Consider the following 27,545-nt stretch of genomic DNA (forward strand, 5'->3'; position numbering starts at 1 on the left):
GACAGTCAAAATCGCTCGTGCAATTTTTTCGTGTTTGTGTGAAATGACAAATATTCACGAACATTTATAGAATTTATTTCGAAAAATGTGAATTCGAACGTCCGGCAGGAAACACAGATAATTCTTGTATTTGAGGGACGTGGAAAACTCTCGGAGCGAGATTCGTACACCGATTTGAAAATCCCATGGTCTTCCGATGGCACAAGTCGTTGGTCCTTTCAAATTTTTTCATTTGTCCTTCTATCACAGCGAAGTTTCGCAGATAGTTTTATTTGCTTTCTCCCATCTTTAGTATTCCATTAATCAATAACACTTGTGCTTTGGCGGTTAATCTATTTTTCTGGATCCTCTAGCTTTCCAGGCTACAAGGAGTTTCCAAGAGAATAGTAGCGAGAAAAAGTGGACCTGGAAAGCTAGCAGAATGAACCCGTACCACAAAAGACCGTATGGCATATTCTGTAAAAATGCAAAGTTTCAATTAAACCGAATACCTAGAATTCTTATAAAACTCCAATATCATACGGAAACAAAAAAAATATTCTCACCTGCCACATGTGGATGTCCTCCGTTACACCCACGCTCAAGTAAGTCCATACGTCACTCGCATAATAGATGGTAGAGTAAAACAGCGGCCCAAATCCCAAAACAACGATGCCGATCATGTATCGTTGCAAAGTCTTTATTTTGTTTTTTTTAATAGCTGATAAACCCAGAAAAGACAACAGCAAACTCACACACCATATGTATTCCCACCATAGTGGCTAAAATCATTCAAATAATTGATCTCATCAAAATCAAACATGCTTGATCAGTTGCATATTGCTATTCTTCAAATTGTTCAAATTAAAGTCATTGTTACCTGAGGTATCTGTAGTTCTTCAATTTCCAAAATAAATATATCCAAACGGTCCAATATATCCGCTGATAATTTTGCTAGCATTACGAAAAACAGTACGTAGTGAAAAAATATACAGCAATTCAGTCTTGACTTGTTCATTGCGCTGAAACAAAAGTAATGTTTTTTTAATGATTCTGCGATTTTCTAAAAAAGTGTAAAAAAGAAAATCTCAAAATTGTCACCCGATAAAACTAGATGACTGAAAAAAATCAGATTTTTGTTAATCAGAAAAATAAAATTTTAAAAACAAAGGTCTGTGAATAATGGCAAATTCTTTATTGATGAAAAAACAGATGCACGTAAAGTGTTAAACAACATTTGACAAGATAAGTAAACATCATTGCATTCCGATGCAGATTTCAACATTCTAAGGAATATGTAAGGTTTGTGTTATAAAACCGAGGTAGAAATCATTGAATCAGAGATAATTTGACAATGCGGTAATAACGTGAGAGGGGCAGACAAGAAGGGAAGATTGTCAAAAAAAACATATTGTAGAGTGAGACAAATAAAAAGGCTCATTCATCGTTTTGGCGCTGTTAGTTGGCAGCGTTGGCCAGTGTGACACACGTATAGTTATGATGGTCGAAAAAAGGATTGATTCGTGATGATTGATCAGTATGAACTACAAAGTGTAATTTTTTATTTGCTCACCTAATTTGATATTGCGTTGCGATTTTTTGTCTGTGATTATAATCGCTACCATCTGTACCTAAGGCTTGTGCCAAAGTCACTCTCGAAGCCATATTTTCCTCGTTTACTCGATTTTCTAATATTTTTACAGACACGAAAGTAAAAAAAAAGAAAAAAATTGGAAATAAATAAGTAAATCGTTTTGTTGACCACCCGCGTAACGGGCTAAATCGTCGAGGTTGTGCGGGTGCTGAAAACTCACTTATACGGAGACTACACAGACTACACTGAGAGAGCACGACACTCCAACGCACACAGCTCAATATGGGTTATCCACCTATTTTTAAACACGAGCTCTTTCGTTTGTGTGAAAGTCTCTCCTTTATATCTCGTTTTTTTCACATGTAGTATTCTTCATTTTTCAAACGACCCGATCAGATTTTAAGGATTATGATCATGACAGTATATATATTGAGTTTTACACACGACGAATGACAATGATTACTGATAATATCAAGAAATTCAAGTCCAATCGTTAGCCGGGGATTGTTTGGCATAGCAGAGACCTGTGGCGCTTCTTGTTTTCTTTTTTCATTTTTTTCTTGCACTTCGAGAGAAAGCCTCGTTCATTGGTCAATTTCTCATCTCCCTTTTTTTTACCTCGTCTCCACATCCATCAACCTATTGGCCACGATCGCTCGAAATTTCGAGCCACGTGGAGTTGATCGATGCCACGTGATTTTACTCAATTAACAAAAAGTTAGGTTAGGACCAATTGGAAAACTGTACGTTTTGAAAATTGTCTCTTTTCGATGAGACAAACAATGCATACATGGCATACATAAAAAATGTTGCAGATTGATTGTTTACGATGTAGAAATACCAATTAAAATTTCCCTGATTGATACAAATGTACGAAAATTCTTTTATAAGAATAAGGCTAAATGTTGGAATAGTAATAATAATGAACAATACAACATTTGATCTCTCCGCATCAACGTACTTCGAAATTTGATATTTAACAATTTTTTTATGTTAAAAGTGGAAGAAATGATCAAAATTAAAGAATACAAAACATCCGGGAGGAAATAAAATTCAATTTATTGAGACTATTATCATGGATCACTGATTTTAAAAAAATTTTCCTTGTAATACTGTAATTCCTTAATACTCTCTCTGATATCATCGATTGCCCGATGTTTGAAACTCTTTTTCGGAGCATTTTTGTAGACTTGATAATTCCATCGCCTGGAAAAAAGTAAAGGTTTGAATGAAGAAATTTGTCATTGTCAAAATTTGTGAATGAAGTTTGGAAGTCGAAAAAATTAGTAGGCTTTTTTTACCTGTTTAGTTCCTTTATACTTGAAATATCGATGATCCTATAATGTAAATATTGATCAACCGTGGGCATGTATTTGGCTAGAAACATCCGATCCATATAAACTGAATTTCCAGCTAGCGGACATTTTTTCTCCGGTACATAAGTTTTAACAAATTTGAGCAAATCTGTTTCTGCACTCTTGAGTGATATTTTGCTTTTTCTAGAAGCTTCGGTTAATCCAGCCTGTCACAAAAAAATGATACTTCATTTACATTGAAAGGAAAAAAGCAAGTCTTTTTTCTTTTTATAAAAAATCGACTGACGAAAAAAGGAACTTTTTTTACTTTGAACATTTTGTAATGAATTTGTGTTCCAGATGAATATTGGACTGTTAATTTACATAGGAACTAGAATGAGGCGTTAATGTTCTTGCTTTTAGATTCATTTGCCATTAAATAAATATCAAGAAATCTTTTTGGGTTTGAATAGTAATTAAGAAAATTGTATGGACTTATGATGATTTCGAGTAAAGTATATGTACTCAGATTTTGGTATACTTTTTCATGTTGTTCCCTGCACCATTTTCCCATACAGGCTAGCACATCGTCTGGTTGATGAATCACCGTGCTAAACTCATCGCTAATAACATTTAGCTTTGAGTCGGTAACCAAACAAGCGACTTCCAGAATATGACACGTGTCCAACTCTAATCCGGTCATCTGTTTGATACAAGGACAAGAGAATTATGAGTAAAAATTCCTATTGCAAAAAAAGTGTGTTGCATTAATGATTACTACATGAATTTGTACCTTGGAACACCACTTTCAATGAGGAATCTTATCTCGCTTAACAGTCACTGTTGTTTCAGCCCAATTTCAATCATCACATGCATTGTGAGTGTCATTATATTTGGAAATGTTTTTCAGTAAATTGTTTTGGGAATTCATGAAATTGGAAATTCATCTAAAGCTTAAGATGTAGAACAAGCTAGTGGAATATTCTAAATATGTTAATCGAAAGGGTAAACCGGAAAAATCAACCTTGAGATCCCATTGGGAAAGCCACAGTCAAGTGTGACATATTTGAGAAAACTGTGTCAGGATTCATGTAACGGTGAAGTGTGAATGTACGTTAGTCAATGTTTGTTTCAGTTGGCATAAATTTTTTCTGAAAAATAAGAAAAAACTTACTTCCATATCCATCCAAACAATTTTATCGTCAAAATGATCAGACATATTGTTAGCGACCGTTCCTGTAATCAGAGCAGAATCTTCTAGATCAACATTGCGAAAATTCTCGCATTTTAAAAATTCCACGTGATATCAAGAAGGCGTGGGAAAATTGAGCTTGATCGATCTTTCGATGGATTAATAAATCGTAAAATTCACCATAATTTAGAGGCTTTTTCCAACAAGGATTGAAAATCTTCTTAAATATCTTGGCACTCCGATGGATCATAGCCATCGCTTATTTTCATCACCCTATTATGTGCACGAAATTATATTGCAAACCTGTGATTTAGCAGACGAAACTTCAAAAAACATAACAACAATGAATACCTGATAACGTGGTCGTAAGAAGATGAGTGTTACAAGACTAAAACTCACATTTACAGATGATCACCCCAATGCCCAATGATTCGTCCGCACTTTTTTAGCTTGCTGTATGATACGTTTACGAATACAAACAATGTTTTCTATTGGTTCATTATTATCTCGAGTTCAATAAGCTATCTGAAGATTCATAAGATGTATCGAGCTCTAAAAATCAGGCAATTTGATTTGCTGAGAGGGCTGAGAGAATATTTTTCACGGGATCTGTTGATGAGGAAAAAAAATTGACCTGAATAATAATGAGTCCCTCAGTTTTCAATCTCAATGTGAAAAGGTCCCAGGTAAAAAATATTTAGAAACTAAGAACCTCCGGATACACAGTTCTTGCGAATCCTAACCTCACTTATCGTTGTTCGATTTCCTTAAATTCGACAAAAAATCAATAAATTCATAAAGAATGAGAAATATTGACAAAACTTTTTTCAATTTTTGACTCGGTTGTACCAAATTTTTTATAAAAAATATTTATAATCATTTCGTTTCGATTAATGCCATATTTCTGAACCGCCAAATTTCAAACGCGTTGTCCAGACATAGCCAGTAGCCAAGCGCCGTGAGGTTATATTCTCTGAGAAATTGCAACAACTCTTCCGTTAGTCGAAATTTATAAGTGAGCGTTTTGGATTGGTCGAAAATTCTCGAAATCTCAGAGATACGGAAGGACCAATGAGAACGTTGGGTAGGGAAGGAGACTGCGTCGTAGCATGGAAACTGGAGCCGTTGATATTTTTGCTTCACAAGTGTCCGCTGGTGAGCGGCGGAGCCTGTTGCCAGTTATTGATCTGGCACGATTAAACAACACTGCATTGCTGTCATCTCTACCAAAACAGGCTGTGCCAGAGCGGCGGAGTGAGCTTCGTATGTGCGGGAGAACTGAGTCGTGATTATTTGTCTCGTTACGGATTGGCGGGGGGCGCGAGGAGAGACGTTATAAAATATATTCTAATGTCACGTTCGCATGGCCATACGTTTTGTAACTGCGAGCTGACGTAAACACTTCGATAACAAGCAAAATGTAGACGGACGTTTATTATTTTTTTTGTTCGTCGATCGCCCGAGCGTGTTATTCTCGTTCTCTCTCTTCCTTCTACTTTGGCGCTTCATAATCATAAATAATACAGAAAAAAAAAATAGAGAGAAAAAGAGAGAGAGGAAGAAAAAAGTGACGTTTGTCACGATCGCGTGGGGCGCGGGGGGGTGGGGGGGCGGGCGGGGGAGGGGGAAGAAGAAATGTGCGAACATGTCAGCGGGAAATTTTTTCTGTGCGTGACAAACGCGTTTTTTCGTCGTACATCATCGTAAAACCAATACCGTACGTGTTACCGAACCGAATATATTACCTATAACAACACAAAAGAAAAAAACGTGTGCCCCACAAAAAGTATAGTCAGGTTCGGCGCGTACATTCGCTAGTCAAAAATTCTAGTTGAAAAAAACCTTTTTCGTGCGACACACACATCGCCTCGTTTGATTTGACTTGGCAGCAGAAGAAAAATAAATCGAATAATAGATAAAACAAAGGAATAAATAACTACTCGCAGGCGCGTATGCGGGAAAAAAGAAGCGCGCGCAGCGAGAAATAATATACTTAAAAAAATATTGTACGTTATATGTGAATTTTTCGAATAAAGTGCGATCAAATCGAGACATAAAGCGAGATGAAGAAGTTCACGATCAAGGGTGTTCTCGACGGTTTTCGATCCTCGGTCGCTCAACAGGTTAAACCCGACCAAGAGATCGTTGAGACACTGAGATCAGAAAATTTTCAAGTTAAAAAGGTCAGTATTTCGAAAAATTACGTTATCCCCCCTCCTTCATAGACACATACGTTTTCGCATCGTACTACAGTAATCTACGCTTAAATCGCGACCTAAAACGCAATGCCCTACTGAAAAAACTATGCTCGTGCCTCGATTAGCGATAACGAAAGGAAAATCGTTCTCTTTTCCCTTTGACAGTCGATGATTAATGTGCGTTTGTTTACCGCGTGTCGTCGAAAAGCGGCGAGAGTGAGGAAATACGAAAAATCAGATAAACGAATGCAGCAAGCGTGAAACGGATTTACTAGCTTCGCTCGTACGAACGCGGAACTCACATGCGCGCCGTAAACCGCATGAGAATATACTAATCGCGGCTAAATCACCCGCGTCAAAAGATCATCCCGAGAAAAAAATGAGCGCCTTTATTGATCTCATCCCCTTAACTCGAGCCAAATTATAGCTCCGAAGAAAAAAATCGACTCTGAATATTCGTCCGTACAAAACACTGAAATCTCGTCTTTTTCCATGTCCCTTTCGACCCAAATGTGTGCACTCGGACTACTAGCAAATGTTTTTGTGCCTCGATCCCAAAATAAATATAGTTCCATTTCACCAACTTTTATCCCGACACACGAACGCGTTTTGAAAGATTTTTTTTCACAATAAAAACTGAACTCGATCAAAAAAAAACATCGAAACTCGATCCATCGACGTTTCTACGAATTTTGAAGTCAATAGAAAAATACGAATAACCCAAGTAGCAAATTTCCTCAGATTTTTAACCGCTGATTCGACAACGGCCCCCCATTTTCGTGACGCTCGTCACAGAGCTCTTATTGCTCTAATGACGAATCATCGAAATTATTTAATCCGTCAAAAACAAAGCGGACGGGAATAATTGGAAAGGCCAATTTGTGAAACGTCCAAACGATGAAATATTGCATCGCAGAAAATGTCGTTTTACGAAGTGAACGCACACGGCCTCAAATTTTATATCTCGAGCGTGAATATAACAACCAACGAAATAAATGTCGCGCTCGCATACGCCGCTAACAATCACTGGTTACTATTAAATATAGCTTTGCAACTTTCCAATACGAGAAAGTAATTAAATATCTCGCGGAAATACTCGAATTAATTAAACTCCGTAACAAGCACACCAGTTTGTGACTCGCAGTTGTAGTACAATATTACGCACGAAAATAATAACAAGGAATACCGGAAACATACTCGTTCCAACGCTCGCTACCATTATCAATCATCCACAAAAGGAAGTCATCGATATTATTATCGCGAATAATATTTTCAATGTTAAATTAAACTTAAACTAAAGTTAAATCATTAAACGCCCTCGAACATGCCAGTTTTCATGGATTCTCATAACAATTGAATTTTTCTTCTATTTCTCGTGTTGCAGACATTTAGACATGGATTTCCACATCAACCCACCGCACTGGCTTTTGATCCGATTCAAAAACTCCTCGCTATCGGCACTAAGTCGGGGTCTCTCAGAATGTATCCTTTTAATCGACGAAAAATGTCATTTTCTTCCTTTTTTTTTACAGTTTTCTTGTTTTCCGTTATTTTTGGTGAATCTGTCATTCTCGCGATCGAGATTTTAAGGGGGTTTCTCGAGTTCTCGTAACTTCGTCGTTTGGGTTCGCAGAAATTCGGATTTTTTGGCAAATTCCTCAACTTTTTTCCTCCCAATTCGAAATTTATTATAAAATCGTTATTCTTTATAGAAATTTCGAGTTTCTCGTAAACCGATGACTCATCTTTGTCGAAGCGTGCAGTTTTTCGCAAGCCTATGTTATTTTTCTTGACGGTGAATTCGAATGAAAAAGTTTGGGAAGACCGGGCGTAGACGTGAACATAAAACACGACGGCGGCGCGGCTGTCATACAATTGCAATTTCTCATAAACGAGGGAGGATTGTTGTCAGCGACAGCGGACGATACTCTCCATCTCTGGAACTTTAGACAAAAAATACCGCAGGTTGTGCAGAGCCTCAAATTCCAACGCGAAAGGTTTGTAAATTTGGTCAAACGTTTGTTCGCGAGGCTCGAAAAAAGTGGAAATGTCCCGCTTCCAAAAACTTCATTTCCTGCCTCGTCGTTCGGGGTCCCGAGATTTTTCAGCCCCCCGAATTCCCATTTTTCGTTGCACCACTTTTACTTCTGGTCACGTTCGCGCGCACGATGAGTTGCCGAGAATGTTTTTCCCTCCCCAAATCCTGTAGCTCTCCGGTATTTTCGTTTCTCGATAATTCGTATCACAGGTCGTACATATCCCCGGAAGAACGGTAACGAATAAACCTCGAGAAAGCCAATATTACGAGCGGGGCTTGGCGATTTTTGTCTCCTGAGATTACACGGCTCGTTCCGCCTCGCAGACACGTTCCCCGCGGCGACATATTTTTCTCGTTCGATCAGCCAATTTCTGTATCAACACCGATCAGTGGAGACCGCGGCTTCGGAGGAAGCGTAGAAACTTTTTTGGTCCAACTTTTCTCGTGGTTCGCGAAAAATTCTTCATTTTTCCACCGGAGAGCGAGATTCCTGGGAGAAGATTCTCGGAGGGTTTCGACGACGAAAATCATTCGCGGAGCGACATTCCCATCGATTTGCGAGGCTGCACGCGAATCCTCGAAACATGCGAGAGGGAACGTTTTTCTTTGGAAATCCATGGGGAAGCTGATTCGGGAGCAATTGACTGAAAAATGTGAGAGCCGAGGCACGTGTTTGGCAAGCGAAGGTAGAAAAAAATGTGTCAAAACGCATAGCATCGAGGCGGTAAGCACAAAGTGAGAAGATGTCGAGTTCGTTGAAAATATTCGATGGGGAACGAAGCCAGAAGAATGTTAAAGCCGCGTCAGAATACACGACCCCGGGACGAATGCGAAATGAGAGAAAACGCGGAAACTTCGTCGTCAAAGTGCGCGATTCGGGATCGAGGAGAAGCACGATTACCGGGGAGGAAAATCCTCCGTGAAAATGGTGAAAAATCCGGGAAAAGGGGCTGCGGAACCCGGCAGGAGTGAAGCGTGCTCCCGAGCTCTGGAAAAGCCCGTGGGCACATAAATTCATTCGGTTTTAGGAGGTTACGGAAATGGGCAGCTCGCCGATACGTGCGGTTGCAGCGAAGTCTGAGCAATATCGGTTTTATCCACTGGCTGCGACAAGGGCCCGTGTGTACGAGCAGCGTCGACCGTAACTCCTGGCTGGTTGGCCCGCGGAGTGTCCTCCGCAGGCCCGTGCCCACTTCTCTCTGTCGCTGTCTCTCGCTTTCTCGTTCTCTCTGTACCGTTGACCCAGACCGCGAAACTGTCGTGGAATTCTCTCGGTCCACGTGTTACGTGTACTGCTCTTTGAGGCGCACACGCCCACGTGAACTAATGCACGAACACGAACGACCGTAATAGCTCATGGACGAAAGATATTTCGCGATGGTAAATGTGGTAAAAGCAAATTCCACGGGATTCTCGTGTTCGCTGCAAAGTCCGATGAACATTTCTTGAGAAATTAAATTCCTTTATTCTTGTAACATTGGTTTGAGGGGGACGATTTTTTGGAGGAAGCTGACGCGAATCTAGTGGGGAAATTGATAATCGCAAGTTTGGGAGTTTCAGTTTGAAAATATGCTGAATTGAGTATTACACATTTATTTGAAAACTCTTTTAAAATCATCCTGAGATCGTAATAAACCAGTAGAATTTTTATTTCTATTTTACAAGACCGATAAGTGTCTGGAAAACTGTTTTTTATTTATAATAATTTTGAATTTTCACGCGGAAAGGCTAGCCGCCGTGTTGTTTCGGTTTGTCAAGTCACTCCGTTAGTAAACAATTCGATTGCGAAATAGGGAGTGACGAGATTTGTGAAAATAATTAGTTGTGATGGTATGTCATTGGTGTCTCGTGTCTGTATGCAATAATACGAGTGTAAAAATGCCACTAAAATTGTGGATCCATCGGCACCATCGACGTATTTATCATTGGTAGATTTGTACTTTCTGCTTTCACAGAAGCCTCTTCGCGGTGATGCGATTTTAATAAAGTTAATGATAAAAGTCCACAAACGTGCATAATAACGTGTAAAATTTCAAAATAACGCAGAGCGCGCGATAAGAATCTAGATTGTTTACTATCGGAGTGACGTCGCGTTGGAATCCAGTATGGCCGATGGCGTTTTAGACATTTGAAAGGCAGATGAAAAAGGGCGATTTTTCAAATTGAATTGTAAAATTTACATCGCATTTTTATGAACGAATATTGACGTTTCTCGTTTACTTTTTACACGACGTTGAAGTTTGCAACGTTCGAGTTCAACGAAATGAACGAAAAAAAGATGTATAATTAATTATTTTTTTATTTCACGAATTATTGATGTGGCTTAAAAAATAACGAATTGGAAATTCGGCAGGGAAGAAAATTGGAGATTTACTGGAATTATTGGAGAGTTTTTTTAGATCATTTCGTTGGACTCCAACGTTGCAAACTTCAGCGTCGTCTTTTTACGAAATCTATCATAAACATGCATTTTTATATGTTTTTTTACATGCTGTAAAATACCCTATAAAATCACATTTTTTGAAGGGTTATACACCGGCTCTTGGGGCAGGCACACTCCCTGTGCGATGATTTGGATTTAATGAAAAATAGGGCCCTTCCAACTTTGGGGTCTACCCCAACTAGGCTGGCAAAAAAAATATTTTCACGAATTTTTTTGACCGGTATAAATCCTAAATATGGATACAAAAAGTGTTGAGCCTAAAAAATCGACTCTTGAAGTACACAAAAATTTTTTTTCTATATTCATTGTACTCGGTTTTCGTACAGAAAAATGGAGGAGAAGACAAGTCCTAAAAAAAGATGGGTGTGCGCTGTTGGTAAAATCTCCGGAATGGATGATCGGAGAAAAAAAACGTTGGTTTTAGATTCAATAAAATGGCATGTGATACGATTATTGATTTTTTCAAAAATGACAAAATGACGGCCATTTTTAAAAAAACTATGAAAAAGCACGTTTTTTTCATCGTTTTTTGCAACAAAAAAATAGTTCCGCCCAAAATTTCAAAACACACGTAGTAAAATTTTGGTAAGGTTGAATAGTTTTGAAGATTTTTATAAAATTTTACTGTTATGTATACTTTCGAAAAATACAATAAACAAAAGAATCGATTTTTTGAAATTTCTAATTAGGGCAGCCCCTTTGGAGAGTCAAAAAGGAGAATAAGAAAATAGAATGCTTTTTGACATCGATGATGGCTTGAGAAACCCCCTTCTCCCTCGTGAAAATCACCTGGGAATGGAAAAAGAAAAACACTTGTTTTAACGAGTAACAACGACGTAAACGGTGGAAGGTTTGACAACACCACGAGCCAGCTGGTTTAAAATGTAGATATGCATACGCATATAAATGGAAAATGGCTGTTGTCACATTTTGCTCGACGATTTTACTACACGGAGATAAAATTTCACTAAAAACTACTATGCTGCCATAGAAGTAGGGTTCTGTATCGTAATATCTATTAATTCTTACGAACATATTATTATCGTACAATCGCGAATGAAATTCTGTTATTCACCATAGTAAATTTCTAAACAGTTTGGCGTATGATCGATGCTTGTGTTCGAGCTCCTCAAATTTGACCATGTTCAACTGTAAATTTCAATTGTGAAAACAGTACCAAGCACAGCAAAACGGTATAATAATTCTACTTGACGCAATTCTAGTTGACGAGTCAACATAAATTTTACAACGTTTCCTTGGTCAACTATGTAGGAAATAAAAATAGCACAGTTTAAACCTTCGTCACAGAAAAATGCGCAATTTAAAAATTTTCGTTCACAATTTACTTGGAAATTAGAATGTTTTTGGTAAAAATCTCCAAAATGGGGGCGATATAGAAGCCCAAATAAAGAAGGCGGCATGGTAATTCTTACTATTTATTTCTCTCCGTGTACGAAAGTATTTCAACCGTTATCAAGACATTAAAAATAGATCAATCTCAACAAATGAGTTACACATCATTTTAATAATTGCGAGAATACATTTCCGTCCTTTCTTTCATCACGAGCAAAAAAGTTGACTTGCTTTTTCGAATCAGCACGACCTTTCTTAACCCCCTCGGAGCGGATGTTGCTCCTACGCAACACGCGCTTCCAAGCCCCACAAAACTGCACCGGTCAGTAAAGTCGGGGTTCTAGCCGCCTAGTTCCATCAAGCAAGGTTAGATTGCACCATAGGTACTCCTAAACCAGGAGACAAACTGCTTCAACCCATCGAAATATCAATACGAAGCCGGCGTTTCCTGTTGAGTTGGTACTGCTTTAGTTGTCGCAAAAAAAAAGTGAACAAGCCCTCGTTTTTCGTGCTCCAAACATTACATTATTTCAAAGAGAAGTTGGTACGATGTATTCGAGGTGTCGGGTGCTAGATTCGTTGAAAAATTTTCCTGATTTCACGCCCCAAAGTAGCCGAGCACAGTCAACATTAAAAAATTCTTATTTCCCAGTAAAAAACTAAAATGTCACAATAAAATCGTGAACAAGAAGTAGTTATTTTGTGACGAAATTACGAAGACAATAATTTCAAATATTTCGGAGCATCAATCGTCGCAGTTCGTTTGTCTCGTTCGTCGTCGATTTGTTCCCCGTTAGTCGTCTTTTTCATCGGATTTTAGAAGCTCGCTACGGTGTTTTTGATTATCGCTAAAAAAAGTAGCAGCAACGGAGTTTCATGCGTTCGAATTGAACAGCGAGCGCGCGATAAACGAGTCGTAAACCGAGAGAGCTTGATTATTGCGTAGAACGTTTACGATTGATCGGAGCTTTCAGCGGTTCGTGTAACCGTTTATACCGAATTCGAGCATAAAATTCGCGGACGTTTGCAACCCATCGTCGCTCGCGCATTTGCGTAGTTGGGGCGAATCAGTTAAGGTCAATGTTGCAGTTTAACCGTGATAGTATTCGATGTAGGCTTCGAGCCATTAATCCTCGCGGTTTTTGGCACAAGAGCTCGGCCCTCGAATGGGGAGTGAAAGAGGAATTGAGCGGTTGCGGGAAAGCTCGTTGGAAAAAATCGGCAAGGACTGCTGCATGCACGAGGCGAGGGTGGCGGGAAGCGGAGAGGGATGGGGGGAGGCGGGGGCGTGCGGAGGAAAAGTAACGAAGGGAGTTGGCCGAGTTGGAATAGTGCCGAAAATCACGAGAGGTTATAATCCAACGGGCAAACACACATCCGCGCACTCGGAGATATGCACACTTCTCAAATTCCCTTAGCAAACAAGCCAACCTCTCGGGACCGTAAAAAGCCCAAAATTTTCTACCCGGACCCGGAAATATCGGTCCCGCTAATTGGCGAAGCTTCGAGAGACCGGGACGAGGTTTAAGGAGGGACGAAATGACAATGGGTTCCAGCGTTTAACGGCGCGGAGCTTGATAGAATCAGGAGAGAGAGAGAGAGAGAGAGAGGAACAAGGAAAAGATAAGAAAGGGGGAAGCGGGGCCGAGGGGAGGAAGGTCCGGAGTTTACACAGTCGGGGCCGAGGGTGCTCGCCGGGCGATGCGATAATATCGGGTTCCATCGTCTGGCCAGTGCTCGACTCGGCCCCTCGCCTCCTCCGCAGTGTGTTTTCCTCCTCCTCCTCCCCCCCCCCCCCCCCCCCCTCGCTGCTTTTCATCCGCGCAAGCAACTTTGCTGCGTAAAAGTGAGACGTTAAATTCTCGGAGAAAACCGATGGACCGGGCTGGCGGGACCGGGGGGGGGGGGGGGGGGGAGGCGAACGGAAAAAAATGAAAGAGAGAGAAAGGAGAATTGACAGGGAAGGTGCACCGTGAGAAACGGCGATTGGACGAAACCGTCGAGGCGGCGGTCGAAGGGGCAGGAAGAAAATGTAGAGAGCGCGAGGACTGCAGGGGTGGGTGGGGCGAGGGAGCGTTACCACCGACGGTTGCTACAGAGCAAGGTTTCTCGTGGATGGACCAGTCCACATCTGCATTGATTGCAGCTACGCTCTCATCGGCAAGCAACTAGTAGTTGATACTGAAACGAATTTCGTTTCTGTTTGCCCCTCCCCCCCCCCGCCCCTCCCCCCTTGGACTCTTTTTTTTTACTCTTTCAGCCTCGCTTCAAGACTCTCTCCTCGGTCTCGCACTCGAAAAACCTCGGTGTCTATATTAAACCACAAGAAGAGCACTTTTCCTCTTCCGAGACACTTTTACCTCGCATTTTTCCATTTTTTTATTTCCCTCTACTTTTTCGGGACAGACGTTTTCAGGGACACAAAGCTCTCCGGATTTTTGTGAGGCGGTGTGAATATTTATCGTGGTGTAATTTCTTGCTTTTAGCCCATTTCCCACTTTCTCGCTTCCTCCTCTCTTTTATTTTTGTCTCTCGCCTTCCACCACCCTCGTACTCAGCTCCACTATAGTTATTTACTTTTCTTTATTTTTACAGGATAACGTGCATGCATCTACCTCTTCAAAGCAAATGGCTTTACGTTGGCACGGAGAGAGGTAACATCCACGTGCTTCACGTCGAGACCTTCGTCTTATCTGGCTACATAATCAACTGGAACAAAGCGATAGAAGTGTGAGTTTATAAACGTACGAATACACGGAGAGGGGGCGCTGCATCCACGTATATAACTTTATACGTACGATTATATGTAAATGTCTCTCTATATACGTCAACGTATGCATCAATAGCCCATTTCCGACAAGTACATACGCCGTTATATGTATATGCGAATATAAATCTAATATAACTATAGCTGAGTAGCCGTAGCTTCCGCCCGCGCGTGAACTAATCGTAAGTAGGACACGTTCGGAGCGGCGGCGGCGACGGCGACGGCGAGAGCTTCTTGATATTCGCAACTGGCAAATTTTCCGCTCGCCGCGATTAAATCGTGGGAAGAAAAATATCGTTCTCGTTTCTCCTTTATTTTTTCTCTTTCGACGAGCCGCCCTTCCCCGCAAGGAGTTCGAGCCTCCTCGCGAGGGAGCTTCGGCGGCGCGGAGGGTCGGCGGGGAGTAATGAATAAGAACTCTCGAAGCAGCGAGAAGCATTTTAATCGAGGAGATAAGCTCGAGGGAGGAATATTTAAATCGGAGGGAAGGGCGTGGAGACGGGGGCGACGACGGGATCGTCGCGCGGGCGAGGGACGCGCGAATATGCTCCTCTCGATCCGCTCCCCCAGCGTCGCGGGGCAAAATATTTTTTTGCCCCACTCGCTCTTCTCTCCTGCTTCGCTTTCTTTTTTCACGTTTCTCTGTTGTAGCGCTTTATCGAAGGCCGTGCCGTTTCGTGCGTGCGTCTCTGTGTGTCTGTGTGCTCGTGTGCACATTTAACTCGGAGATGAAGCGGCCAGGGGGACTCGTCGATGACCTCTCGGTCCCTCTCGACGGTCCATACGGATCTACAATGGGCTTTTCAACGCTATAAAATTCTGCGCAGGCTTTTTATGCCTCTATCGAGCCGATTTCGACGAACGAGCTTTCCTTCTGCCCCCATTTTTTTCCTATTTTTCTTTATTCTTATTTTTCCATCGTCTTCACGAGTTTTGCCACTTTCAATTGCAGATGCAGCATCTCCTCAGGGCCTCTTTCGCTTTGCCACTCAACTCCGCAGTTTCATTTTTGACACGAATACAAAGGAGTCTATATGTTTATATATTTATATGAATGGGGGAGCGAGAGTGGAACTAAATGAGAAACGCTTGTCGATCCTTTCTCGCACTCTCCGGTTACCGCTGCTGCTGCTGCTGCTGCAACATCCTTTGATGATTCACAGTTGATATCCGTGATGGAATTTGGTATCGCGCGCGTGGCTCTCGTGCGCCGAATGACAAGCAGCAACCTCGCTCTATTCAACCAGCGGGCTCATCTCCCTCGGCCTTGTACCTAACAAAGCACCAAAAGCAACAGAGACGAAGAGAGACAACGGAGGACCGCGGGGACGGAGACCGAGAGGGGGAGGATAGTTGTATGTCAACGGAGCGGTTATTTTCGTGCTTCAAGGGACATCCACTCATGGGCCACTGATCTCAAACAATCCTTTGCTGATTTGACGTGACTGCACTTTGGTAGCGGTGCCCTCGGCTTCCTCCTTCTCTTTCTCTCTCCACCACCCAGTTTTCCTCTCTGGCCAACTCGACAGCTCGCTTTTTCCTCGCACAACGAGAAAAATACAACAAAGAACGTCACGAATGATCTTTATCAAGGACTCCGAATAATGAAAAACTGGCTCTCGTGTTACGGACGTGTACGTGTATATTGCTTTTCACATGGAGGCGAACGGCAGTTTCATACAGGGGAGGAAAATGTGGGGAGCTGCGAGAGGAGAAATTTAAAAAATGATGCTCGCGCCCGCCTCGACTCACCGAGATAATAAACATCGCTGCGAGCTCCTGCTTCTGCTGCTACTACGCGAGGACGAAACGTCATAACAATTATTGAAACTGAACTCGCTCGGGCGAAAAGAGAAGAAAAATTGATGGAGACGGCCCCTCGCCCGAGAATAAATTCAATGAAAATTCCATCCGCTCGGTCAAACACCAAAAATTATCGGAAGAATTTCATCTACGGCAATTAACTCGAATTCCAAAGTCCTTGGCTAACGAGACGAACTAAATTAATGAGCAGGGGGAGAATATATAAAATAACGGAATTGGAAGTCCGTTCTTTGCTGGGAATTTCCATGGTATTCGTTCAAATACGAAGAATTTTACTGACGCATATTTTCGTCTCAATTTCAGGAGAAAAAAACACCTTCCAACAAAATAACCAATATTCATTATCGAATAACCACGGTTCGATACCTCGGCACGAGACAACTTTGGGCAGGAACTTCATTGTAAATACTCCATAAAGAGAAACAGAGAGAGAGAGAGAGGGATACGCGTCGCGGGAAATGGAGCACCGAAAAAGTACCAGCCTCGGTGAATCATCATTTGCAAACGCATAAATAACACTTTTCCCCGGAATAAATCACAAGAACAAAGCTCATAGTTACAGACTGGAAAAAGTTTGTAAAAGGGGGCGCATCCGCTTCATCGGAGTTACGGAGATAGTGAAAACAACGTTCGGGTACAAACACGCAAATAAATCATCGATGAAATCGATCCTGGCTAAAGGAGTAAAAAATTGTGGCGCGATCGGGAGCAGCCACGAATCCGCTACTTCGGAGCCGCCACAAATCTCGGCAAAAGTTTTCCAGGAATTCGAGCGTCCCGGATGAGAGAGCTGGCAACCTGCTTATCACAGAGAGCGATATATAAACTCAACAAATCGTGTATCGCACCGAGTTTCCACGACTGCGTCTGCTATAAGTTGAGCAAAGTATAGACCGTTTTTCCGTTCAACGATATCGCTCCAGTTTCTCTCTCTCTCTCTCTCTCTTCCTTTCTTCACTTCTCTCCTTCTTTCCACACCTTTCTCCTGCTCTATCGCTCCTTCCGTTGTTCTCCCTACGAGGCAGCAGCTATTTTCACCTCCTGGTGGTCTCGACACTTTTCGCGATTGCTTTACTTTTCGTTGGCGCGCTCGGCTATTCAATTTATTATCAATACGGGAAAGCGTTCCCACGCGCGGCTTCCAACCGCTCCCCTGGCTCTGCCTTCCCTTGCAGACGGCCCCCGAGTTCCGCACCCGGCTTTGTTCCCACACCTGATCTAGTTTACAACTCGGTTAGTTTCCTGCAAAGCGTCTCGCTCGCTTCCTTTCCACCTTTCCACCTTTTCTCTATTTATCTTGCCCCAAAGATTTCAACATTTTTGTGTGTACATCGTCGTCGTACGCGTGACGAGACACTTATTTCGGGCATGAAAAAATTCTCTAGATTTTATTCTCAACGAGTTCCCAGTTGGGGATAAAGCTTTTGTGTTTTCGTATCGAGAAAACAGCGTGGCAGCACCAACGGCGGAGCATAATCAGCAACCCTCTTGTCTCTTTACATAATAATGCTCGGATGAGAATTCCATTTTCCACCCAGCAGCCAATGAGACTCGTCGATAACCTTTTCATAAGAAAATAACACGCGTTTCCACCCCCCCCCCCCCCCCCCACGTTTGCCCGTTTGTTACACACTCGCCAGGCATCGAGACCATAATTCTTTTCGTTCCTCGTTGCACTTCCTCATTTTCTCTTATTTTCGTACCCCTTCGGATCTCTCGCCCTCGGGTTTCGATATTGGAAAGGGAATCGTTGATTGTGCTCCAGCTACGTTTCCACCCTAATGCATAGCCATCTAACTAGAAACCCAACCCTCGTTTTTCCTCCCCTCGTCACTCTCCTCTGCGCTCGCTCTTCCTCCGTGTCTTTCTTTATTGGGAGTTCTCGTTAGGTTTCGAGGTCACGAAAAAGCCCGAGCGTGCGGGGTCCTCCTGTTTCAAAGCGTTCGACCGGCAGCACACACACCGCAGCGAATTTTCCTCAACCACACGCGATACCGACACAATGAGTGGAGCAGCACGAAAAAAGGAGGCGCAAAAACGTCGTGCTCTTTGAAGCTCTCGGCTTGAATTTCCTCGCTCCCTCCTCGCACCCCCGAGGCTCGACCTTCTAATCATTGTTTCGGAAAAAAAGGCTCTATCAAAGCTTTCGATCGATGTGTAATTAATGATTAATAAATGAGACCGGAAAAGGATGAGGAGACAAAACTTACTGATGGAAGAGTATCGGAGATATTTCTCTTTTATTTAACCAGAAAATCTCGTCCTCCGCACAGGCGAGTCGCTGAAATTTTAGCCTTCCCCGCAGCTCTTCCACTCGTGATGAAAGAACTCTCGCCAAATGATCCATGTAAATAATATACCTCTGCGCAGTACACCACGAGAATATCTTACCTCGCGTATCCGTTCTTCTCTCTTTCTGTTTCTGCTCGGAACGGCGTGCTGCAATTTTACAGATTGCGCACCGTACCCAGCGGCGTATAACGCATACGATTCTCTCTCATTCACATTCTCTTGCTCTCTCTCTCTCTCTCTCCGTTGCTTTTTGTTTCGGACCCTTTTGTCCCAGAGTTGCACTTTCAGGTTGCATTATCGGTAACGGGTATACACACGTGCCTTTGAGAATATATAAAACGCGTGTGCGGACGCCCGCCGGGGTCATGCTCACCGTAATATCACCAACCTCCCGCCGCCCTTCTTCACCCCCGGATCAATAAACACTGGATATAGCGTGTACCGTAAGCTCGGAATATTTTGGCGGGGCTCATCATGCGTTAAACGTTAACCGATATTTCACACAGCGATTACAAAACTTTTGGGAAATTCTCCTCCCATCTTTTTCCCGATTCCCTAGCCCCTCGGACCTCGGAGAATCGACATTCTGCTGACTCTGATTAAGCCAACCGTAAGCTCGAGCACGTTGCAAATTTAGAGCTACTTTTATCAAATTACGTGGAATACGCTCTTTCGGGCACACTCAAATTTAATGTACTCCACGCTCCGTACGAGTTTTGTTCTCGGTATTCGATCCTCGGCGTTCAAATGTCAAACTCGATGGAATTTACGAAGAATCGGGCGCTTCGATTTTCATGGTTTTGGCCCACTCGACGTGATTTCGCTCCCAGTTTCCATGGTTCTCTCATTTTCAAAAAAATTCTTTTACATCCCCACATTTTTGTGTTTTCCATGGTCAAACATCGAGGGCTTTGGGCAAAAAACGTTGTTGGGAAAGTTGGAAGCAGGAGGATGACCGGACTTTGGAAGAGAATTTTTCGAATTTGTTTGTTCACGAAGTGAAAAATTTGTAAAAATCTTTGCGAACAATTGGGGTTTCACTGATTTTTATCAAGTTACCAAGAACGATAATTGATAAACAATAATCGAATGTTTCAGATCGAGGAAAACTCATCCCGGAGCAGTGATACATCTCAGCGACAACCCCTTAGATTTGAGCAAGGTGAGTGTCGAGAGCCGAACCAAAGCGTGGCGATACGCTCCAGTGACGAGAATTATGATAAAAAAAGTCAATCACAGACTTATACATACCCGCGGGAAATCAACGCGTTTAAATTCGTCGCTGAAACGCGCGGCGTTGCGGCTTGATTGCAATTCGTGCAGATACAATGACTCACTGTCTTTTATGTCGCCTCAAGTAATCTATTAATTTCCCCCGAGTAAACGAGAGAACACACCAAGAACCAAAGTTTATTCGACTCGCTTTGATCCACCGTCGAGTATTTTTTTCAATATATAAATGTCGATTCGACTCTTTTAATAGATTTTCAATTTTCTCTTAGATAAATCAATTTTCCTTATTCATCAATGTTGGGAAGCATTTTATAATTTATAAAAAAAAAAAGAAAATCATTTCGATGTGTGAGTGAAAAATGAACGAATTTAGGTCTGTGGAATCAACATCATTTATTTTTCACTCCGCAGTACCAATACGATGAAATTTCTTAAAATTTTTAAAAGTTTAATGTTGGGAAAGGTATAATGAAAAAAAAAGAATATTGAAATGTTCTAACATGTGATGTTTCCCTTTGAAAAATGATTGTTACAGATTCTGATTGGATACGAGTCCGGGCAGGTAGTTTTGTGGGATTTGAAATTGAAATGTGCCGAGTGGAGATGTCAGACCGACGAGCCATTACGCTCGATATCTTGGCATCACGAGGGCAAACAATTTATGTGCAGTCACACCGATGGATCACTCTCGACTTGGGTATTACGTACGGTCAAACCTCTTAACGTGAATCACCCGCATGGTAAGAAGTAGCTTTTTTTCAGCGAGTTTGAAATATCGTTTACCATCCATAAGACCGCGTTTGGGGGACATTCCCCGTAATTAATGCGAGCGACATAAATCCTTTCTCCCTCGTCCTGTGTATTCTTTTTACTATTCTTCATCAAGATAAAAAAGTTTTCCAGTCTATCTTGTGGCTCTAAGACACCTTGTGATTCATTGAACATGGGGCGGGGGGATCGTTTGAACGTTGCAGCTAAAACCACCAAGGATGGCGAACCTGAGCCTTGCAAACCCATCCAGAAAGTCGAGTGGAAGTTATCGAGGAACGGGTAAGTTTCATTCGGGATCGTTTCAACTCGAGTGGAACGTTTTTTCCCTCCTCCGGTCAGCGAATTTCCTCATTTTCGGCGAGTAAATAAAGCGTGAAAATTTTAGAGCTTCGACGGATTAAATTTATTGGTCAAAATTTAGGTCACGCTCCATTTTTTACTTCATTTTTCTCCATCATTAAACTCCGATGAACCATTGGATCCGAGTCGAAGGTTGCATCCATCACGAAAAATTTCACTGGATACGTTGATTCAGGAAATGATGCTTCGACGCTTCTTAACCCTGGAAATAAAAATTGTTCGTTCGAACAAAACCAGCGTCAACGCTCCAATATTTTTCTCATACGATTTCGAATAGTCAAGTTTTTTCTCACTCGCCCGACCAAATAAAATAATAGATTGGCGCCGAGAATCCTCGATGAAGCTCTTCCTATGGAGGATTTTAATATGAATAAAATATTGAATCCCCGGGCGCGTGGACTATCGGACAAAAAAAATCGTGCATAACTTTTTAATTGCTTCAACAGTTTGGAAGCCACTGGGGATTTCAATGAAATATCCATTTCCAATGAATTTGCTAGTCCATACTTTTTCCATTTCACTCATCGATATGTGAATAATTCTCATTATTTCTTTGGTAGAGTAAAGGTAAGGCACGAATTTCAATGAAATCACGAAGAATGAGATTCCTCAATTAGTGGTCACGGAATACGAGAAAAAAAGCATTTTTTTCGTTGCAGATAAAAGAAAGTGAAAAAAATCGTTCCACTCGACGTTCGATGCAGCGTACAACATTTTTTTTCACGTACAACTCGAGGGTGAGAAGAAAATGATAAAAAATGTGTGTTTGTTTGTTGGTGGCAGAGAGGCATACGTCATATTTTCCGGAGGTTTGGCTTACGACACCACAGGACGAACGCCAAGTATCACGGTTATTCAAGGAAAAACGACAACGGTCCTGGAAATGGAACACAACGTTGTTGACTTTATAACTCTGTGCGAGAGCCCGTGGACCAGCGGTACGTCGAAACACACGAGAAGAGAAAAACGAACGAGCGCGGTCTGCTGCCCTTTCCACGATTGATTTTTCCCACGATAGATTCCATTGGGAAATTGAATGTTTTGCTCCCTCGATCACCAGCAGCTTTGTTTTTCAATGGGCCACTTTTTTTCGCGCGGATTATTTATGCCAAAGTGCAAAACCTAGTCGTAAAATCCCATCGGAACTAAAATCCTTGAACGGCCGTTTCTATATTTGATGAGGCGTTATTTCGGGAACGATCTGTTTTCGTAACAAATAAAGCGAAAAAGAAATAGCAAACAGCATCTCTGAGATTCCGTTCAATCTCTGTTTTCGAGCTGAAGTACACGATAAAAGTGGGAATTCGAAATGTTGGTAAAGAACGACCTAGAAATGTTTCATCATTGAAATACATTCTCTAAACTCACGTTTTCATTTTGCAGTTTTATGAGTAATCGAGGGTTTTAAAAATGGGAATAAACAGTTTGAAATAATAGGCACGAGGAAATTGTTTTTCTAACGCGCTTTTTTCGAATTTTTCAGACTTTCAGGATCCTTACGCAGTCGTAGTTTTGCTACAGAATGATCTAGTGGTGATAGATTTATTAACAGCTGGTTTTCCATGCTTCGAGAATCCATACCCGATGGATTTGCACGAATCGGCGGTAACCTGCTGCGCGTATTTTGCCGACTGTCCGTCGGACCTCGTACCTGCGTTCTACTCGGTTGGCTCAAAATCCCAAAAGAAAACGGGCTTCAGTGAAAAAGAGTGGCCAATATCGGGCGGCGAGTGGAGTCCGAATTCGAGCAGTTACAATGAAATTATTCTTACTGGGTTCGTAGTGACTTTTTAAAGCTTTAAAAATCATTTGTTTCGTACGAAACTTTAAGGGTACGGAATTTGTCACAATTGGAAAGTGTAATTTACGTAGGCCAGTCGAACGGACCGTTTAATTGCTTATTTTCCAAAGTGACAAGAACTTTCAATTTTATTTGTCGGTTTATGGAGGAGCCTCAACAAAGTTGGATTAATTTGTACTACACTTTGGAAAATTCAAACAGCGTAAACGATGAAATTTCGCAGTTTAAACTTTGAAGCATCAAGCCTCATGTTTTCACAGACACGCCGACGGCAGTATTAAATTTTGGGACGCATCGGCTGGTTCACTCCAAGTTCTTTATAAATTAAAGACAGCAAAGTTGTTCGAGAAAAGCAGAACTCGTAGCATAGACACGGAAGAGGATCCTCTCGCCATACAGCTAATGTTCCTCTGCCCGGAAAGTCGGAAGTTAGCGATTGCCGGTGCTGGTCGACATGTTGTTTTATTCAAATTCAAGAAGGTCGAGAGCACATCGGAAGTTGTGGTGAGTCTCGCCAGAATCCGCTGCGCAGAGTACAAAATCCATCAGCTTTTCAAATCCTCTTTCTGTCCCTTTCTACTGCACTCTTCCCTCATTATTTATTCGGAATGGATATGAATCTGCGATTAAGCTGGCTATTCGAATATGGACTGCTCGATTGAGCGATAGTATTCCTGGCATTCAAATACATAAATAAGTGGCTTTGAAAAAAGCCAGGATTGAGTCGAGCGCCAACCATTGGTTTTCCATTCCAACGATTTCTCCATTTCTTTTTGCATCAATATTGGTTCAGTGAGCAAGAAAAAAATATTTCATTTTTTTCCGGACAACAGAAAAATTTGAATGACGACTGAGAGCTTTCCGCATCAATATTTTTGTCCGAAATTCTGCAATTCAATACGATACTTCGTTGAACAAGGAAAAACATTGTTTCGACACAATGGAAAAAATTCGAGGACGACAAACGGTAGTAAAAATGTAGAAAAATTCAAACTAGTAAACTCAATTTTTGCTTTCGTCCGTGGAGAAAAATGAGTTTCTCTAAAGAAAAAAACAAAAAAAGAAAAAAAACATCTTTCGCTGGCTGATTTCAACGTAAAAACGAAAGAGGAAAAGAAAGGAGTAAAAAACGATGCTCGTATATAAGAATAAAAGTGGTTGAACATGAATTTTTTCAGACTCTGGACATATCGATAACTTCAGACGGTGGAAAGGAGACCGATGCTTCACCCGATCGTGATTCTCAGCCATGTATTCCGGGTACGGAGGAATCGAAGAATCACCCAAACGAGAGTAACCATCCGTTGAAGGTCCGTGGGGGTTTGCAAAAGAGAGCGGCGGGCTTCCAAGCGACATTAATTTGTTTGACGTCAGGGGCGAACGGTGAACAGTGTGAGAATATAACGGCGCTCAGCTTAAATTCATCCTATGGCCTGTGAGTTTTATATTCCGTCGTACTCGTTGATGAAAAATATGAAGAATTTTGATGAGAATACCAGCGATTCGTTTCGTCATACTCGATGAGCAACCCTTTATTTTTATCTCTCTTCAGATTAGCTTATGGAAATGAATCCGGTCTAGTTATTGTGGATATTGTACAAAAAGTAACGCTGCTCGTAATGAGCTCCGGAGATCTCGGAGGCTCGGCCGATCCGTATCAACGTGCTCTGAGAAGTCCCAAAAAGCAGGAGGATTCCAAACGAGAGAACGACGACAAGGCGAGAAGTCCGAGCATAGATCAGGTAAATTTTTCATCATTCGACTCTGAGGGCTTTCACATATGTTAAATCCTATCTCTGTATTATCCCTTTTTGCTAGTCCGTGTTTGACCTTTCAATATTGATATATCGATATATACGTATACGTATATACATATTCCTCAAAGAAATATATGTATATATCAACCTACCTTGGATCAGTCGCTAATATTATTATTTTTTTTATTTTTTTATAGACATCTCGAAATATTTGTTATTATAGCATTGACCGTCGAGCTTTTCTCCTCACGATGTCAATAGGTTATTTAGGATTAACGTTCCGAATCCACAGAAATTCGGATGCGATATCACCACTTAGATCGATTGATTTCTAGAAGAGTTCCTTAGCTACGTTTTTTGTTTTTTTTTTTTTTTTATTTATTTATGATGATCCAAATGAACAAATAGCGTTTCTACACTTATCTAGGGACATTGTTGTCTCGTTAGATCGAATGTCAACGTGTCTGTAGATTCCACAGTCTGCATACTTCGGAGCTGTTATTACAAAATAATCAACAGACTAAACAAATGACAGAATACAAATATGAAAACTAAGCAGAATTACGGAAAAATGGTGAATGTCGTTGAACGTTTAAGGGGAATATGCTTTTCGAATATTGTACGAATATGTACGAAATATCGTAGGCACTCTCGTCGGTCCTATTTATATGCTGCATGAGAAAGTAATCGACAACAATTGGTTACACTTGTCATTTTCCATGTTCAAAGGGACTGCGGTTTTTCGATTGATTTATCTAATTTTTGCACTTTTCCCTGCGATATTCTCGATTGTTTTTTTAACGTCGCGCGCACTCGCTGTCGCTTTGGGATTCAAGGAATACTTGTGAATGAGGACGTGAGGTTATTGGGTATTATTCAAATTTGTTTTGGTTGTATTTTTTTTTTATTTTTTTTTTTTTTTATCAACGCATATAACTCCAGTTAATGAAACTGGCTTTGCATAACGATTCATGGTTTTGAGTGGAGGAAACTAATTGCGGAATTTGTCTGTGCTCACTTTGCTGCTTGAATTATGTGGTCACAGCTTTTTGTGTGCATGTCGCGGTGGGAATCTCGAATGAAGATCTCCGCCAATTTGCTTTGACTTGATAATCTGTTTTTTTTTTTTTCGCGGGGCCGTTCTGTATGATGCTCCGTTCTTAAAGTGTGTCAGAAACATTAATTTCTCTCTGTCAAATGGACTTTTTCATGACTCTTTTTTCTAACTTTAGAATAATCGAAATAACAACAGCTTCGTAGCTGAAAAATAAGTGAATCTCAAGATTTTCTAGGACTTTGGAAATCGTACTCGGAAGCCTCTGGAACGCAGGGAAAATAACCTGCTCCTTCGGTTTTCCACATTGGCGGAAAATATTGAAATTCGAACAAATCTCTCTCCGTTACTTTTCTCTTCCGATTAACTTTTCATGGTATAAAAACGTAATGATCTGCCGAGGCCGGACGAACGCGAACGACAAAATTTCCAGCGCTGTAATTTTTTGGGATTTTCGCTGCGGTTTGCTCGGAAAGTTTACTATTGTTTGGTACTGTGATACGAAATTTAGGGCGGTCACAAAAATTTTTTGTAAAATCAAACAATCAAGCGCTGTTTTTGAAATTTCATAAGAATTTATAAATCGGGCGATAAGGGAAGCTAATTAAAGCTGAAAAATTCTCTCCCCTGTGGTAATTGGAGCTTAAAAAAGCTCATTCTCTCCCGGAGTAAAAAGAGCTCGGGAAGAATTTTTTTTCATCGTATTCGAATTCTCGTTGAGCGAGCGTTTTCTCGTGTGTCCATTAATTTTTATCGATATTCTTCGGAGCTATGTAAAGTGTCCCAGAATATTTGCAGACTTGGTGTTCCCAATCCCAAAGACGTTGATTCAGTTAAGCAGAATGATAGCGATAGAGGAAAGCGTTTCCCCGTTCGGAATAGAACGGTAGTGCACCAAACGACAAAAGATGCGGGGACGTTTTTTTTTTTTTTTAGAAAAAGTAGAAGCAGCATCGTGTGTCAGAAGCAATGTTTCGCACAACAATAGAGATAAAACACATTCACGAGCTTGACTCAAATACAAAAAAGTAGAGGAAAAAAAAGAGTTTCGAAACCTCATGAAAATACCGCTTTACGAAAAAATATCTCGAGATATTGTCTCCACTCATGAGAACCGTATATTTTGTATGCCTTCCCATTTGCAACCTCGATGTATATCGATGAGCCACACCGAAACGTAATGTCTCGGAAATTTGCAAATAAGAAAAAATACACTTGTTCAGTCGTTCGAAAAGCTTTGTACGTTGCACTCGCATTGTTATTATTATTTTTATTACAAAGAGTACACGTATTTGAACACGTGCATGGCCGACATTCGAAAAATCTCGTTGAAAAACTTTTCATCAGGGGCTAAAGAAAGAAAAAAGAAAACGAGCTGCATTTATGAGATATTAAACTCACCGGCGGGAAATGCGGACTCGAGATGAGAACGGACCGATAACACCTTCGTTATATTCGCGAATACGAAAAAAAAAAAAAACACTCCCGACTGAAAACAAAATCCTCGATCTTACGAATGACGCGATTCTGTGTGGCATTTTTTCATCCCTTTAAACTTCAAAAAGAATGCTCTCTTTTAACGAGCATTCTCTTG

At 41.2% G+C, this 27,545-nt stretch overlaps 3 protein-coding genes across 19 annotated transcripts in view; 1 reads left to right on the forward strand and 2 right to left on the reverse strand.

The window, feature by feature from the left end:
* Positions 1–59: 59 nt before the first annotated feature.
* Positions 60–2,096, reverse strand: jagn (jagunal). Its single transcript, XM_043420025.1, has 5 exons — positions 1,794–2,096; positions 1,553–1,667; positions 860–1,001; positions 546–761; positions 60–456 (listed from the first exon to the last, which is right to left on the reverse strand). The coding sequence occupies exons 2-5, from the start codon at positions 1,642–1,644 to the stop codon at positions 328–330; spliced, it is 579 nt and encodes a 192-aa protein (XP_043275960.1). The 5' UTR covers positions 1,645–1,667; positions 1,794–2,096; the 3' UTR covers positions 60–327.
* A 512-nt stretch (positions 2,097–2,608) lies between these two features.
* On the reverse strand, positions 2,609–4,855 carry LOC122411292 (oligoribonuclease, mitochondrial). 5 transcript variants are annotated; one of them, XM_043420021.1, is made up of 6 exons: positions 4,412–4,449; positions 4,241–4,333; positions 4,043–4,104; positions 3,410–3,571; positions 2,875–3,095; positions 2,609–2,779 (listed from the first exon to the last, which is right to left on the reverse strand). In XM_043420021.1, the coding sequence occupies exons 2-6, from the start codon at positions 4,314–4,316 to the stop codon at positions 2,647–2,649; spliced, it is 654 nt and encodes a 217-aa protein (XP_043275956.1). In that variant the 5' UTR covers positions 4,317–4,333; positions 4,412–4,449; the 3' UTR covers positions 2,609–2,646. The 5 variants fall into 5 exon arrangements, with proteins under 5 accessions (XP_043275956.1, XP_043275958.1, XP_043275957.1 ...); XM_043420023.1 differs by lacking the exons at positions 4,241–4,333; positions 4,412–4,449 and adding an exon at positions 4,460–4,855; XM_043420022.1 differs by lacking the exon at positions 4,241–4,333 and having other exon boundaries at positions 4,412–4,467.
* An 823-nt stretch (positions 4,856–5,678) lies between these two features.
* The window catches only part of Tomosyn (syntaxin-binding protein tomosyn), a 41,458-nt gene continuing 19,591 nt past the window's right edge, over positions 5,679–27,545 (forward strand). For 5 of the 13 annotated variants that reach the window (XM_043420010.1, XM_043420011.1, XM_043420009.1 and 2 more), the window contains exons 1-12: positions 5,680–6,243; positions 7,643–7,740; positions 8,073–8,255; positions 14,688–14,822; positions 20,074–20,137; positions 20,744–20,948; positions 21,183–21,258; positions 22,123–22,277; positions 22,823–23,114; positions 23,401–23,644; positions 24,319–24,575; positions 24,693–24,882. In XM_043420010.1, coding sequence (XP_043275945.1) covers positions 6,124–6,243; positions 7,643–7,740; positions 8,073–8,255; positions 14,688–14,822; positions 20,074–20,137; positions 20,744–20,948; positions 21,183–21,258; positions 22,123–22,277; positions 22,823–23,114; positions 23,401–23,644; positions 24,319–24,575; positions 24,693–24,882 — 2,019 coding nt within the window. In that variant the 5' untranslated portion in view covers positions 5,680–6,123. Of the gene's footprint in view, positions 6,244–7,642; positions 7,741–8,072; positions 8,256–14,687; positions 14,823–20,073; positions 20,138–20,743; positions 20,949–21,182; positions 21,259–22,122; positions 22,278–22,822; positions 23,115–23,400; positions 23,645–24,318; positions 24,576–24,692; positions 24,883–27,545 lie in introns of all 13 variants that reach the window. The other 8 variants (XM_043420017.1, XM_043420013.1, XM_043420014.1 and 5 more) reach the window with 2 other exon arrangements.

The sequence above is a fragment of the Venturia canescens genome, chromosome 5 (genome assembly GCF_019457755.1).
Source record: "Venturia canescens isolate UGA chromosome 5, ASM1945775v1, whole genome shotgun sequence".
NCBI lineage: Eukaryota > Metazoa > Arthropoda > Insecta > Hymenoptera > Ichneumonidae > Venturia > Venturia canescens.